The sequence below is a fragment of the Ambystoma mexicanum genome, chromosome 2q, assembly GCF_040938575.1.
Source record: "Ambystoma mexicanum isolate Mex_15411 chromosome 2q, UKY_AmexF1_1, whole genome shotgun sequence".
Lineage (NCBI taxonomy): Eukaryota > Metazoa > Chordata > Amphibia > Caudata > Ambystomatidae > Ambystoma > Ambystoma mexicanum.
The window spans coordinates 247582706-247600442 of NC_090924.1; the positions used below are offsets into that span (position 1 = coordinate 247582706).

Sequence of the window (17737 nt, forward strand, 5' to 3'; positions counted from 1 at the left end):
TCTGTAATAAGGTTGCTGTGTTTCTTGTTCACCTGTAGCTGGTGCCAAAACTCTCCAGAAACTACCTGAAGGAAGGATTCATGGAGAAGACTGGGCCAAAGGTAGGTGTCGTTCTTTTTTCGTTGGCTGTATGGGAGGAATATTACCAACATGAAAGTATGGCAAAAGCCTCAGGTTGCCAGCACCCGTCCCAGAGCTCAGAAGGGAGAGTTAATCTTCTGCCAGGGTAACTGCGGCACCTGAGAAAGAGGAGGCTACTCTCTGCAGGCCAGACTTCCAACTCACCTTTCCAATTAGCATCACACGGGTTCATTCTGTGTCATTGGCCATCTGTCTCCGAGTCAGTTGACATGGAGCAGGGTGCTATTCAAACTAGAGCTCTTGGGTTGCTGGGTCTTCCGCCACACACAAGCTGCCATTTCAAGCGGAAAGAACCAATAATCAACCTCTGTCTGATTGTAGGACTTCGCTCAAATTCACATTTTATGCTGTGGGCAAAACTAGTCTTTTGCGAATGCTTCTCAATAAAATAAAATATATATAAAATTGCATTTATGACAAGCTTGGATGCATATCGCGGTCATCTAGAGGTTTGAGTGAAGGATTCAGAATTAATACGTGCACACGGGAGGAGACCAGCGCTGAATAATGTAGAACAAAGCATCGACAGGAATGGAGACCATCTCATCACACTTTGAGAAGAGATAATTTAGGCCATTGGCAGGGAATGTTTAGAGCACTAAAGTGAATGGCTTTACTCTGCCAAGATCTAGTGCAGGAAGGAACTCTTTAAGCACTGATTCCATTAGAGTCTCTGCTGACACTGGTTTTCATTGCAAAAGTCTCAGGGACTGATTCATGGAAATGTGCACAGAAATCCCACAAGGACTGCATGCTCAGAAGGACACTGTGGGAGCCAGCTTGCAGAATAAAAAGTGCACGCCCGCATATTCATGGAATTTACTGCACAATGTAACTGTCTTCACAAGTTGCACCCGGAACACCCCCGACACACCCACAAGCAAACCATAAACAGCCAGAACAGCTACCTTTGCGTGCTCCGACCAGGTGCAAATACACGCACCCTTCAAACAGTGCAAGGGCCCCTAACAAGCAGGCCTGCATCTTGGGGGCCCTGCACAGGGTCCCCCATAACTGTTGCCAGCAGCCCAACAACATGCGTATGAAAAATCGTAGCCCAGTCTAAACGTGGAAAGTCTGCGTGCAAACCACCGTAAACCGTTCCTGCACCCTGCTACACTGCGTACATGCACCCCTATGTTAGATCGGGACCCCGTTTGCGTACACGCACCCCTAAATCCGACATGCAAACCCACCTCTGTGCTGCCAATCCTATGCTCAAGTGTCCTTATGCCTGCCTTCGGGTAGTACATTGATCGAGGGATTTGCGTGGCCCATTTCTATGCCTAGAGGCTGCGCGGCTGTTCCCCTGAAAATGTGTCGTGTGGCACAAATGTGGGCCTGCGAGGGGCTGACTGTCTGTGGGCCATTCCTCGGAACGCCCACTTTTTCACATGTTCTTCCCCATTTTCTGTGTTTCCCCCCCCCTCCCAGCCCTCTGCGCAAGCCATGCTCCGCATAGTCTCTCGCACAAGGCGCTCGACGGCACGCACTGACGTTCGGTGCCTGTGCAAACTCCCCGCACATGCCCAGAAAGTCCCCCGCAGTCTGATCCATGAATTGATGAATGCAGATTTGCATGCAGTTTGGCGCGAAAGTCCCCTATTTCCCATGCAAATAATTCCATGAATCAGGGCCTTAGCATTCACTAACGTAGAGCTCGGCGCATTAGCAGTAGACTCTTGAACTGCAAAACCAGCAACTAGAAACAGTTGTAGGGAGCAAAAAGGACCATCAGTGAGCCCCGGGAACGGTATAATTTGGGAGATGGAACTTTAGGATAAAGTGGATGAATATGTTGTGATGGGAAAATGGGTCAAGTAGAGGTCAGAGCTTCTGATAAGAAAATGAACCTTGGCATCTGAAGCGACTCCTAGTGTGACTTTAGAGGTGGGATAGGCAACAAATGTGGAGGAAAATAGTTCAAGGGCCTTCAAATTCAAAGAACCTCTGAAAACAGGAAAAATAGAGAAATAGAAGCAGGTGATCTTTATTTTTTAAAAAGTACAATGGTTCCATTAGGGCATTGCACTACAAATGGGCAACTGCTGGACTTACTTAATGGTTCAGTCCAGATAGCTAAAGTGGCAGGGTTACTGAAGAGCCAAATGTCACATTAAATCCATAAACATAGTCAAAGTGACAAACAGAGCAGTACTTACACCAAGTAACCACCACAACCAACTCTGACAAGCGATGCTTCTGATAGCACAATAATGAAGGGGCAACGGGCCCCATTGCGGAATGTATCGGTAGAATGTACCAGAAGGGAAGCCCATCGGCGCTCAATTCAGAAACACAATGGGCCAGATTCTCCCAAAATGGCACAGAAGAAGCGTTGCTTTTCGATGCCAGGTGTTTTGATAATTGCCCGGTCATCTTATTCTCAAAGGTGACCTGTGCTTTTCATGGGGTCTAGACAGTCGCTCAAAGTTTCGCTGCCCAGCGCGCTTGCATACATTCACACCAGTAACATATGATGTGGTTGCTGGGAGGGCATTTCACAGAAAGCGTTAAAAAAAAATAGCCATTCCCTCTCTGTTTGGGGGATGGAAATGTAATTGTGACAGATGAGGTTGAAACTTTGGCTGTCACACTTCAAGAAAAAAAAACATGACAGAGTCAAAGATGACACTGTCATGATTTGTGCATCTGCCTACAACTGAAGAGGCACAAAGGGATGTACCTAATTTCTGAGCATTCAAAAGCTCATTCCGTTTGTGGATTTGGGAAGTGCTTTTAAATGCACAGAAATGCCCTCTGATTCGTGTAAATGTGCAAAGGGGCTAGAAGAGGCATCTGAATGTGTGCATGTAAGATGCGCTCATTCAGATGTCCTTTGTGGATTAGGCTGCTCCTTTTTTTGACGCAAGTGATGAGATGCTCTACTCTAGTGCATCTCTTCACTTGCGCCCAGCAAGGTTTTGAGCATCTTGTCCAATGAGTGCTTTCAACACACAAGGATACTAGAAGGGTGACAACTGGAAAACAGCCAAAAATAGAGAACAGTTACAACAAAAACATGGCCAAAAAAACAGGACAAAAGGGCTGATTCTTGGAACAATATGCGTAGTGAATAGGGACTTTGTACATCATTCTGCGCGCAAACCCACACCCCTTTGTCGATTAATGGAATCGACTTTGCAGGCCTTTTCCGGTCCTTGCAGGGACTCCACACTGGTCCGGCACATGACTGCACGCAGTCGAGCGCATAGCCTGAGACTCCACACAGAGCATTTGTGGGGCCTGCAAGGAGTTTAAAATAGGGGGAAGAACATGCATATACCCCATTTTCCATGCAGAATTAGGAATAATGTGGGCGTGTTGAGAGACAGGACACGCCAAGCAAAAGCACGCTCAATCCACTGCAAACCCAACCAAATTGCACATGCAACCTCACGTTGGGAAAAGTCACCCTGTGATCCAACCGCCACATAATAGCAGGCGTAAAGTTCAACGTGCAAAGGATCCAATGCGTGTAAAGCACGCAATGCACAACATACAAACATTGCACAGCCACGATGAATGCTGCTATAGTGGGAGCCATTGTATCTGAACACAGAAGGAGGAGGAGCATTCCCAGGCTCTGGATTTTTGCAACATACACCATGCTGTTTGGGATGCTGGACGACCAGGTTTATGCTAGGTATCGGTTCCCGCCCCATGTCATCCTAGACCTTGTAAGGGAGTGGGACCAAGACCTAGCATCATCACCATCTGCTCCCAGTCCCTCAACCCCCTTGAAAAGGTGCTGACAGCACTACATTTCATTGCCACAGACTCCTTTCAGAGCACCAGTGCCATAGTTGGTGCAATATCTCAGGCCACTCAACCCCGCTGTCTCCACCAGTTCTTGGGTTGCATAACTGTGCCAGAATTTATTTCTCTGCGGTTCACACTTTCCATGTGTACTTGGAGCCATCGACTGTACACATGTTGCGCTTTGCCCCCCCCTATTGACAGAGAACATATACCGCAATCGCAAGCACTGGCATTCCATCAACGTGCAGGTCATCTGTGATGCAAATGGAGTGATCATGCAAGTCATTGCCAATTTCCTTGGCAGCACGCATGACAGCTACATTAACTGCCAGTCACCACTCTACCGGGCCTTGGCATTGGGAAAATATGGCAACGCTTGGCTCATTGGTGAGTATAAACTGTCACGCACATGCATGCATGCATTCACATGACATACTGAACAACGGAAAATGACAAAAAGTGACAATAACAACCATCTACACATTTGCAGGGGACAGTGCCTACCAGCTATCACCGTTCATGATGATGTCATATAGGAATCCTGCCACACCAGCTGAGGTAAGATATAATGCAGCACATGTAGCCACCAGGGGCATAGTGGAGCGCACATTCGGGGTGCTCAAGTCATGTTTTCCGCTCCCTAGACCACTCTGGTGGGGTTTTGCTATATGCCCCAAGAGTAGTCTGGAAAATCATTGTTGCAGCATGTGTACTGCACAATGTAGCCACACTGTGTGGCATACCAGTCGACATGCTTGTGGGACATCGCCCTTAGCCACAGGCACCACCCTTGCCCTTGGTTCACCAAAAGGGCACAGGGAGAGGCTGCACTCAACCAGCTGGTGCAAACATGCGTTACCTGAAAACCTTCCCTTGTGGACACGCAGTGAGGCCACACCACTAGTGCCATACAATTCAGGTTTGGGGCCTATCCTCCGTGCCCATAACAATAACATGAGAATGTGTGTCTGGGAGAGGCAAACTGTTGTGTCCGTTAGATATAGCATAACATGCACGAAACACTGAGGAGGCGTGGCCAGCAGCCATGGTGTGAGGCAGCTTTTCTGTGAGCTCCTGCCTGATCCGACGAGATCCGTTGAAATATTGATGATCTGCGGAAGAAATATTACTTTTACTCACACAGAGTTCGTGGACCCACGAGCGGTATACGCCAATAAATGCTCCAACTCAATAACATTGCTGCACTTCAGCTGCAGGGAATCCAAGCCCCTCGGCAGGAGCACACTGACTACTAACAAATTGGAAGTGGTGGGCGCAGGGAACACTCTGTGTGTGACGCATCTGAAGGCCAATGCGCCATTCCAAAGACATCAGGAACATGTGCTGATGCTGTGGAGTCAAACAATAGAGCTGTCTATTGATTAGCCCATGCAGGAAAAATCTATCCCCTCCATTGCCCTAACCTCATTTAACACAAGTCAATACAAATGCCTGTGGCGCCACCCCAAAGGCATCAGGAACATGCAATATCACTGTTGAAACTAATACAAGAGCTGCCTACTAATCAGCCTGCGTAGAAGAATACTACTCCCTCCAGGGTTCCTACCTCACCTAGAGCAAGCCAAGCCAAACGCCTGGAAAACAACAGAGCCTCACACCAGTTCCAGCTGGCCGCTCTATAGTGGAGAGGGGAACACTTTTGCGTCATAAGCACGAAACACATCATGTTTACCGAGCTGAATGCCTCCTAAGGTGGCCAAACCCAAGGGCAGCAGAACAACAATAGACAACTACACCAAACTCCAATCTCAGATGCCCGCTGCTCAAATGGCATTGACACAAGACAAAACTAAGAATGTTGGCGAGCTGGACAACCAAATCTTACTGGCTATAGCAGAACAGAAGGCCTCATTGTGCCCCAAAATAGACGTGGTCATGCTGGATGTTGGACTACTGCGTCAAGATGTCAGGAAATTGTATGAGAGAACTAAGCACTTAGAGAAACAGCTGACAGACAACACCACAATGATTCAGGAAATCCATCGGGAGGTCCACCTTCTGCAATTAAAGGTCAAACTACTGGAAAATAGAGCAGAGGACACAGAAGGGAGGGCCTGAAGAGATAACGTCTGCATAATAGGCCTGCCAAAGGGAGAAGAAGGAACGGATCCCACTTCTTACGTGGGAAACATGTTCTTGCAAGAGGGAGGTCCTGGTGACCTATCACAAGGCTTCACGATAGAAAGGGCACACAGGGCCCTCACCCAAAACCTCCACGACCAATCATAGCAAAAGTCCTAAATTACAAAGATAGAGAAAAGATCTTATTCTACTCAAGGCAGAGTGGCATGATACGAACAGCAGCGGCAAGCTTAGCAGCATATCCTGACTACCCTCTCCAAGTCCAGAAAAGCCGGGTCCATTTTACAACAGCCAAAGCCAGATTTTGCAAAGCAGACATGAAAATCATGTTGATGTACCCAGCCGGGCTAAAGGTCCTCTACAAAAAAAGCACCCTGTTCTTCGACCTCCGTGGATGGACAGAGAAAAGAATAGCCCCGTCACAGACGATGAGGCCACCGCGACTTAACACTTTAAAACTCTGGAAGCGATGGCACACTTGAACTACAGACTGAGATACCACTAACTGCAGGGCGCCTATAAGTAACAGCACCGATCCGTAGCCAAATGCTAGCCCCCAGGACAAGCGGGGTACCTTCTGAGCAGACGACCTTTCAAGATGACAGACTCTATTTTGATTATTCTATACGGCAGGACCCACCATAAGTAGGAAACCATAACTTCCGTAGCAGAGGACCCGATCCCGGGCAACTGCCAACCCAGGGATGTCATTTAGGGGTCGCCAGAGGTCGCAACAGCGACCTCTGAGGTCTGCCTTGCGACCTCTAGTAAAGAAAAAAAAACTTTTTTTTTATTTCTTCCTTTTTTTGGTAATGCAGTGGGTCTTTAATTCTGGAGTGGCTGGCTTTCTTGTTCAGGCCCCTTAAAAAAAAAGAAGAAAAAAAAGAACAGGAGTGCCACAAGTCTAACACTTTCAGCAGTGACCCTAAATAAGAAAGAATAGGAATACCAAATATTGTGTCTTTCTGGATTTCTATACAATAATTGCTAGACTCATTAAAGGTTTATTTCAGGCACACTTCAGGGGGCAGGTCACTGATTTAGTCTGTTCTTAAACGCCTCAACTCAGCCTTTCATCCTTCTGAGGTCGATAAATGAGTACCAACACAGGTTGGGTGATATTGGGAGTATATTGTTTCTGTATAAAGCGCTTAAGCCTAAGTGCTATATAAAAACACATCATTATCATTTGGTCATAGACGTCTGTTTGCATTCACAGTAATTTGGTAATATGGGTCTATACTCACTGATCTGAACGATACATATGGCGATCGATTCTTGTATGAAATGTACATCACATTATAGTGATATCGTAACTATATTTTTCGTAGTGTAGAATGCTATGTGATGCCACTTCCTGTTTTGTCAACGGGTGAAAGGTCGTGTTCCATCGCTTCCCTCAATATTACTTCGGGGTGGGGTCAAATGACATCACTTCCTGTGATGTCATCGGGGGTCAAGGGTCGTGTGATGTCACTTCCGCTACCCCAGGCATTTTGGTGAAATGACGTCCCTATGCCAACCCGCCCTCAGAGTTTTGTTTCTTGGGATGCTTGTTTCTGTGCCAACCAGCTGTGCGCAAGCCTCCGCAACAAACACTGGAGAAGGACGCAGAAAGAGGCCGTGCCTGAGCAGAGGTAACAATGCTCGGCGATTATTGTTAATTAGGGAAGTTGGGGAAGTTAATGGGTATCATGTTTTGCCTGCACCATTGGCCACACCACAACATTGTCCTAGATTCCTGGCACATCCTGCCTCCTTTACTTGTGAGAAGTTGTCGACTAGACGTAACTATGGGACCCTGTCATTAAGTACAAATAGTAACCTGATCGAAATACTTGACCCCACCAAGACGCTTAGTCTAACATGGCCAACGACTTGAAACTGCTTACCTGGAAAGTCCGGGGCCTGAACACTTTGTAAAAAGGAATCGAGTCTACGCATATCTACGTAGACACAAAAGTGACATCGCCCTACTGTAGGAGACCCACCTCACAGCAGACAAGCAAGCGTTGATTGCTAAAATAAATTGGGCGGGCAAACTATAGGCTCACCATATTCAGCATATGCGAGAGGTGTGTTAATCTGGATAGCCCCCACAGTCCCCTTTAAAGAGACTCAATCCAAATTAGATGATGAAGGCAGAATGGTGTTGATACAAGGGCTATTGGAGAACGTTAATACCTGTATAGTTAACACATATGCTCCCAACCACGACACAGCACTTTTTTTCCAAATACTATTCCCACGCCTCGGCCCCTACCGAGTGGGCAAGATCATATGGGGAGGAGGCTTTAACTGTGTCATAAACCGGCAAATGGACTGCTCAGAGACCAGGCTCCATAGACCTGCCCCCCTGGCACGCTCCTTATCGACACTCATGTTATCCCTCGAGCTGGTAGACATCTGGAGAACACTTCACCCTAATTCTAGACACTACTCGCACTGTTTGGCACCACACGCTGTCCACACCAGACTTGATTATTTCTTTGTAGGGAAAGACCTGATTACCGAACTTGTGGCTGACGAATATAAGAGTACGGTATTATCGGATCATTCCCCCCTCCTGCTGAAATGGCAATACGTACCGCCAAAACCCCCAATTCCAACATGGAGGCTCAGGGCCGAAGCACTGCACAAACCCCTTTGCTGGTCTCATATACACCATAGTATTGAAGAATACTTTACCCACAATCTGGGTAGTGTCTCCTGTGGGAGGCCCTGAAAGTGGTCATTAGAGGCACAGCCATTGCCAAGTCGGGCAGCATACAAGCTTCTCTGCGCAAAGAGCTCACCTCTATAGAGGATGCACTACAGAAGCTGGCACAGTCGAACCCAGGCCAACAAGATGGGGCCGCTAAAGAATTAGCACTGAGACAAAAATGCATGGGATGCTGGGATAGACTAGGCATGTATAACTATTCTAAACATATAAAAAAAACAGCATGCCTAAGGTGACAAAAATGACCGGCTGCTTGCCTGGCTATATAAAAAAGAACAGCAACTACCTATCTACTCAATATACACACAGCAAAGCACCACATGCACCACACAAGAGGGGATTAATGAGGTCTTTCAAGAGTTTTACCGCACTTTATATAGAGAAGAATCTAGGCCCCCAAGTTGAAAATATACTTGAAGTGCTAAGCGAAATTCGACTCCCTCAACTCAACAATATGGCCGTAGATAACCTGGATGCTCCCATCACTGTAGAAGAATTAATGAGCATAATAAACTCTTTGCCAACAGGGAAGACCTGAGGCTCTGGCGGCCTGGCGGCCTGCCTAGTGAGTTCTATAAAGAATATGCGGCGGACCTCCACCTCCCCCCCTGAACACAATAATGGAAGCATTTCACACTGGCATTCTCCCTCTTAGCTTGAGAGAATCAATAATCATACCCCTCCTCAAGCCACATAATTCACCACTTGAATGTAGCTCGTGCAGGCGCTTGTCTATGTTAAACCAGGACAGCAAAATCCTGACTGCACTGATGGCTAACAGGTTAAAAAAAGTGATCCACACCTTAGTGCACCCTAACCAATCTGGATACATGCCGGGCAGACATACGTCTCGGACCCTCAGGTGCTTGCATCACTTGATTGATAGCACCACATCATGGGACACCTCCTGTGCTATTGCTACACTGGATGCCATAAAAGCAGTTGACAGTATTAAATGGTACTGGCTATAGACTCTGTTGAACAGGTTTGCTTTATTAGTGAGAGTCAAGACTGACAAACACTTTTCAGAGCCCTGGGTCTTGGAGAGGGGCACTAGACAACGGTGCCCACTATCCCTGTTGCTCTATATCTTGGCAATGGAGCTTGTAGCAACATACCTAAGGACAGAATACATTGATGCCTGTATGCCGATGACACACTACTATATCTGCAGAACCTGAGGACAACCTGGAATTTATAATGGAGGCTCTGGGTCTTTTTGCACTCCTCTCAGGCATCACAATCAGTTTAGATAAGTCATCCCTATTTCCACTAGCAAGCTTAGCCAAAATACAACATGGTAGACTACCTGTTTTGGCTTTACAATGGTCCACGGATATATTCAGATACCTTGGAATCAACATATACCACTACCCTGCGCTTGAACACATCCACAATACACAGAACACTGTCTTAGGCATAAGAAGCTCAATTAAGTTTTGGACTAAACTATCCCTCTCATTAATGGGCAGAGTGGCACTATCGAAAATGGTGGTACTCTCCAGGCTCCTACACCAGTTTGTAAGCATTCCATATAATATACCCAAGATTTCCTCAAAACGTTAGATTCCCTCTGCAGAGAATTCCTATGGCGTAACGGTAGATGTAGAATAGCTATGACCTCCCTTCAGAGGCCCTACGAAGAGGGCGGAATCAAAGCTCCACATTTCGAGTCATGTTACATTGCAGGGCAGCTGCAATTTGTGGCAGACTGGTTAGCAGACGAGCCAACTTCAGACACCAAGCTGTTCCTGCCCTCGGCATCGGGCTACTTCCTTAAAGAGTTACTGTGGCACAAAAAGCCCTGGGTCACCCAGGATTCACATCTGATATCACCAGGTACCCAAATAGGGGACCTGGCACTCACATTGATAGGGCTGTCGGATCCATTCTCCTTACAGATTCCCCTTGCTTCATTGGTCTCAATTGCATCCCAAGCACAGGTAGGTATTCGTATACATTGCCACCATAGAGGACCTGCTCAATTGCACCCCATTCACACCCTTCCAGAAGCTAGTAGATAAAACCGGCATACACCAAGGCCTATATCTGTTGCACCGCACAATCCTGAACAAAATACGATGTAGATGGCCGACATATAGTGAAATAATGGAAACACAGCCGGTAGTTGACTCCCTGTATGATATAGCAGACGGCGGCCATCCAATATCGAGATTATAAGATTTTCTCTTGACCAATAGACCCTCTGGGGAATCAGCAATAAGGGACAAATGAGAAGAGGAGCTGGGCGCCCTGCTACAAGACACAGACTGGGCAAAGATACTGAAATATCACAAGAAAGTATCTTGCAATGATAGATTGCAGCTGATCTGATTGTTTGTCACCTATAGTTGTCACCCAGAGAGCATACCTGACGCCCCTCTGAATATCAAGATTCCCAGGTGCTACCACACAACACTGCCCTAAATGTGGTGCCCAGACACTGGGCTACTGCACATGTTTTGGACATGCCCCATCATTAGAAAATATTGGGGAAAAGGTGAAGTCTAGGCTGAGTAACGCAGGTATTAGCACAAACTCACTATCACTTTCTGCTTGCTTACTGGGATGTTTTACGCACCCCAAATCTAAACAGTACGCATCCAAAATGAAAGATCTAGCATATATATTATCTAAACGCAGGATAGCCATGTCATGGAAATCCCCAAAATGGCCCCAATATAGAAGATTGGCAGCGAGACCTGAAGAAATGGGCATTACCAGAAAAAACTGTTTGGAAGCGTGCAGCATGATGAAGCCCTTCTGACGCCAATGATGACATTACGCTATGGAATGAGCTAACACAGGCACTATTTACAGCAGAGGCCGACAGCCCAGAGCTGGCAGTCACACCCCTGGCAATGACACAGGCAACCCAGCCTTCGTGAATTAGTATATATATATATATATATATATATGTATATAAACTAGGAGGCATTACCACAGGCAATTCAGGGGTCTTGGGGTTGGGGAGGGGTCAGGAAGAGAATGTTGTGGGTTTGAGTGAATGTTAAAGTCTGGCTTTGCCATCCCAACAAGGGACTTGTTTACTACGACATGCAATTTTTGATACTGCATGGGTGATATATGTTGTTAAATGTAATAAAACTAATAGAGCCTGTTTTAAAAAAATTAAAACATGCACCAAACACTGACACAGTCATAGCAAATGGAAACAACATTATGCATTTTGCTGTTCGGATGCACGTTCAGATCCCAGCCCCTCCCAAACCATTCAGATTGCTGAAAGTATACTAACACGTGGGGAATGCATAGAGGTGTGTATAGGGGATAGGGGGAATCATGTGGATAGAGGTGACTGGTGGGATACACGTGTATAGTAGAAGCACATACATATTCAATGGAAACGAACCACATGCTTCGCAGAAGTGTCAGGGAGAATACATTGTATGCGCATGATATCAGAAACATGAACTAACACCGTAATCGAGAGTAGGCCTTAATCCTCGCAGGTCGTGTTGGAAACACCGAACAACAAGGCCTCTTCTCTTGCATGACTATCACATCCCAACCCCCAAGCAAGCCAGGGAACACGCACATACACACACATACAAATGTATCGAGTTAGAACATTGTACAATTACACAGGAATATGAGCAGTCAAATGGGAGTAGGGCTGCAGCAGATTTTCAAGGCCATACCCGTGGGAGCCAAGGCGGAGGTCCTGAGCTGCCAAAAAACTAGCTGAGATCCAGGACACCAGCAACCCCCAGGATAATGGTAACCTCATTTGAACTACCAGACGACCAGGGCTAAAGCTCCTAAATCCTTCATGAATTAGAAGGATTACTGGGATGTGCAGGAACTCCAGCCCTACACCTTGGGAAGAGTATCTGATAAAGGGGGAAAACGTTTATAAGATTGGGGCGGGGCGGCATGATGGGGGCGCCTGCGTGTCTGGGATGAGAAAAGAGTTGCTTTCTTTGCAAGGACCATGCTGACATCGAAGTTGTCTTCCAAGCCCATGTTGATGGGCAGGTGCACATCACGTTGATAGATTTAAAGATTGAGTGGTGTATTCGAAAGCCTAACCAATCATTTTACAGTGACCCAAGCTGAAGAGACCATCACCCATATGTGAAGAAGGTGGAGAAGATGATACGGCCAATGGGAGAGGGGTCTTTATGTGAATAATAGCATGTAAATAGGCAGTAGCCAATGAGGGTTTGGGATGAACACTGTATATGAAATGCGTCACAAACTGCGATTGTCATGGTAATAATGTGCTGCTGCTTTGATGAAGACAGAGAGCTCTATGACAGTGGACTAATAATACCCTGTCGCCATTTTCATTTTTGTATACAAAATAAAGCCCTTGTTCAACTCGAAAAAGGGTGCACAAGCCTTTTTCCCAAGTGGGTTGTAATTACTATGTCTAGTTGTTGTGAGGTTCCTCTCCATTGGCCACAGCAAAACACACCACACAAGCAACAAAGTCCCTAACCACTGTCACATGGACACCATCAACTAATGTGCATGTAGACCCCCAACAACACACAGAAGAACACAAGTAGGAAGTCACAGCACAAAATGGAAAACAGCAACTTACATATGTCAGGACTGCCCTAGCCAGCCTATGCGTGTCACACAATAATATACAGGTGGAGTGGCCACCCCATTCTGTGCCAACAAGTATGCTCACAATACACATTCACATAAAAGTCAGGCAGACTTGAGAAATGCAAGTGCACTGCAAGAACAATGCACATCTCACCTCACATCTTTCCCCTTCTGAGCCTGCACCAGCTGTACCGTCGAATGCATCAATGCTCCCCTCAGTAGGTCTGCAAACTATCCAACTCTGCTGATGTGATGTGTGCACTCATCCAACAGCAATGTCGCCTTCAATTGCAGCAAAGTACTTCCCCTGCAGAATGCCTCAGTAGAAAGGAAATGCAACCGATGCAAAAAAGAACTCCCCAACCACCCATCATCATGTGTCCCTGCACCCATGCAGCCAGATCTACCCACTTCAGGCAAATTCAATTAAAACACCCCACACAGTGACACCTTCAACACCAACAATGCATCCACTGCCTGCCCCCCAGAGTGCCATGCAGTGAAGGGCCAGGTACCACTTGCCCCTTTTTCTGGTGAGGTAACATTGTGAACACTCTAATCCGGCTTGAGTCAGAATGAAACTGAGAGGACTCCCAAATAGAGATCAGTGAGAGGTTGGAAACCCAAGATCACCTTGAAAGCACTCCCAACACCACAAAATGCCATCCCCTGATTAACATGGCATCAGGACAGTGCAGTGATCGCTGGCAGGGGAGCCAATGATGGAAAGACCAAGACGACGGGATGCAAACATCTCATCAATTGCAGTGAAGACAGGATCTAGCCGAAGGGAGCTGGTCAAAGATGTAGCAGTCATACAGGAAGGCAGGGCACAGAGGCAACTTGCATAAAAGAGACAAGCAGATAAGAGAAAGGAATGGGAAACGGAGGCCAAGGAGACTGGCATAAAAAAGGGAGCAGGGAACAGGCTAGAGGAAGGGAAGGCAGAGTTCACAGGGACTGGACTGGACTGAACGGGAACCAATGTTATGGAAACTGAATGGAGCATTGTGTTGCACTGAGCAGCAGTCCACAGGCAGCTAAATATCTGCCGGTGTACCGTGCATGGACCATGTCCTCATGGCAAACAAAAACACCAGGCCAATGGTGCGTGCCTGGTGTCTGTGGTGAACATGGCATCCCCCAAATGGCCTGCAATGCTGTGCTGTGTGTGGATTTTTCTCGGGACACCACCCCTAAAAGGGGTTGAAGTACTAAGAGTGAACTGCCAGTGTGGTTAGACATTATATGTTTGTCGAAGAAATACTGATGTTGTACTCTGTAAGGAACTCATGGTGGCAACAGTAAAGACAGACACAAGTGATCACAGTTCAAGGGTGTTTATTAAACTGTATGTGCAGGTTGGGTTGCAAAAACGCCTACTGTACACCTAAATCTAAGATGGGAGCAAGCTACGACCATCAAATAATAATAAGGCAGTCCTAGTGGCATCTTGTCAAATAAAAGCTTGCCAGTCCTTACAACTAAATACAAAAAGATTCACAAGAAAGAAAGAAGTGTTCACAAATGATAAGTCAGGATGTGGTAGTCTGGGGGTATCTCTTCTCCACGTTTTGAGTACGCCACAAGGCATGACTCCTGAGCACACTCTCGAGCTTTCCCAGCACGAGACAACAGTTCCGTTTTCAGCTATCAGGACCTTCGGTAGTTAAGCTTCTTTGCTACAAAAAGCCTCTTGCCTCCGAGGACCTGATACGTTCAAACTAACAAACAAAAAGTTCTTTTCAAAAAGGTATGTTTGGTGATGACTTTTTACCCCGGGAACCCCCTCTTCTGGACTCAGATCCACAAAAAGTTCCTAGCAATATCAGGACATTCTGTGGTTAAGTCTCCTGCTTCCGGGGCCTGATATATTCAAAATAATAAACAAAGGTTCCTTTCAGTTGGTACGTTGGGTGAGGATTCTTCAGACCCCGCTCGAATGTCAGCCACCCTCCATCGGGTCCACTGCTATATTCACGTGTTGTTGGGTGATGGCATTTAACCCCTGAATCCCCCTCTTCCGGGCTCAGACCCCTTCTCCGATCTCAAAACAATTTCACCTGTGGCTTTGTACTTTCCACTGTATAGGGGGTTTTGCTAGACCCCTGTATGACCACTTTGACCTTCTCCTTCCGACTCTCCTAGGGCCTTCTAGTATCAGTAGTTTCAACAAACGTGGGATCAACAGAGTCTCTCGAATGAGCACCCACATGGTGCTGGACCCCTCTGCAGCTGGTTTTGCCTTAATGTTATCAGTTCTTAGAACTTTCCTTAATTTGCCCTTTGCGACTTTCGTTCAACACAGGTCGGTTTCTTATCGGCTCTCCCCTTGACTCAGCGGCTGTGATGAACCACTTGGCGTGTCTTGTCTCTGGAGTCAAGCCCAGTACCACAGTAGCAAGCGTCTCTCCCTGTTCTGTTTATCAGTGTAGGCGTGCTCTGTGTACCGTTGACATCTGCTGCAACACACGCTTGCTATTGTTAGCGGTCTTATGATTCCTTTCAGGAAGGCATTGCGGGTCCGGGTCGGAAAGGGCAAGTTCGCTTCTCTCTTTGTCACCCTTTTGGTTCTCAACAACTTTTTCCTCCTCTTGAACTGCCGTGCTTGGATAGCTGTCACATCGTGTGGTCTGCCTTGCTCGTCATGTGGTCTCATGCTCCACCTTTTAACCCACGTGGGGAAAGGAAAGGGCTGTCAGGTGTGTATGGTTCTGCTCAATTGCCTGTCTTTGCCTGACCCTGGTGTTGGGACATGTCACGTAAACGGCTCTCTTGTTAGTCCGTTGTTTTTCACGGTATGGGAAAGTAATTGGGCCTCATTACACGGTAGGCGCTAAGGGATTACCGGCACTGGTAAGGTCACTGGTGCCGGTAATCCCTTAGCACCCTACTACGAGGTCCCTCAGCGGGTCCTGTCCTTAACGCCTGGTCTGACCAGGTGTTAAGGACGAGACCCGCTAAGGGACTTCAGAGCTAATAACGGTACCGCAAATTGCGGTACCGTTATTAGCTCCTTCCCCATTCCCATTGAGCCCTATGGGAGCTCGAATGGGGGAATGGAGAATGGTATTTGGCATGGGGACTTACCGGGTCCTCCAGGGTCGGAATGCGGTAAGGGAGTTACCTCCTACCGTGTAATGAGGCCCATTGTGTCAGAAAAGGAGGGGGGTTGTGTTGCTAAGTCTCCTACAGGGTAGGATAGGGAAGAGGTGTTATATGGAATTATAACCCTCGTACTAGGGGGGTTGGTAACCTCAGAAGGACGAGATTGGTAGGGTTTGTGAAACAAACGGAAATGACCAGGATTATTATTGTGAAATTAACAGGGGGGGTTGTGGGAACGGTAGTGTTTTGTCAAAGTAGACTGGGTGTTCAGGAATTAATTTTCAGAGGCATGTGGAGAAGGATTGGGAGCATTCCGGTAGGAAACAGGAAAACAGGGATTCTGGGAGAGATTTTTTTTTTTTTTTAAATGTTATAGTTACATTTTTTTAACTTTTCATTTGTCTCCAGTTTTCCAAGATATACTTTTATCTCATTACAGGTTTGCCAAGGCTTAGAATTACTTGCAGAAATTGGCATATTGTAAAAATGAGTTTATCTGATCTGCCGTTAAGCATCTCCATCCATCTCTCTTCTGTTTCCATCATCTGTTCTCCGATCTTGTAATAGGTACCAAATCTGGACCTTTGTTCAGAAAGTTTATTGCATTCCATTAGTAAGTGGAAGAGTGTTCCTGGTTGTTGAGTATCTGAGCAAAAGCGGCAGAAGTGTTCTGTTGCGGGAATTTGTCTGGTTCTGGCAAGATAAAAATGGGTTGGTATTATGTTCATTCGAATTTTCAAATATATCGCTCGCATTTTGGCGTCAGGAAAGATAGTCAGATAGGTTGGTAACTCGTTGATAGATCTGATATCTGTCTTGCATTGTATATTGAGGGTGTATTTTGTTTTCTCTTCCATGGTTTTTATCCAATCAATTTCCATTATTTTTGTTTTTGCATGTTGTGGGCGTAGCGTGAGCATTTCGTAAGAAATGTATTCTGTTTTCATGGATTGCTCGAGATTGTCTTTCCACTTGGCAAGTAGTGTGTTATTCATTGCTTGATCGTGGGTCTTCAGGATTTGAATTGACAGTGTTTTCTCATCAGTGAGGAGCTTGCGCTATAGGTCTAGTTGTTTCCATAAGATGATAGAGCTGATGGACTGTAGCGCTACTTCGTATCTGATCCTAGGCATGGGGAAAGAAGGTGGCAATGGCAGGATCTTGCGCCAGAAGGAGGCTTTGAGTATTGTCCAGTCATAATCCATTGCGTTTAACATGGCTTCTGTTCTATAGGCTATCGTTGGGATCACCTTTTGTTTGTAGTATGTGATTATGGGTCTGAATGAGTATTTTCCAAATTTTCGCTGGATCACGCAGCCT

At 46.5% G+C, this 17737-nt stretch overlaps 1 protein-coding gene across 1 annotated transcript in view; it reads left to right on the forward strand.

Annotated features, from left to right (window-relative positions):
• The window catches only part of ADAP1 (ArfGAP with dual PH domains 1), a 1143511-nt gene that overhangs the window by 1026296 nt on the left and 99478 nt on the right, over window positions 1-17737 (forward strand). Inside the window, exon 8 of the mRNA XM_069647219.1 lies at window positions 39-101. Within this exon, the coding sequence (XP_069503320.1) occupies window positions 39-101 (63 nt within the window). The remainder of the gene's footprint in view (window positions 1-38; window positions 102-17737) is intronic.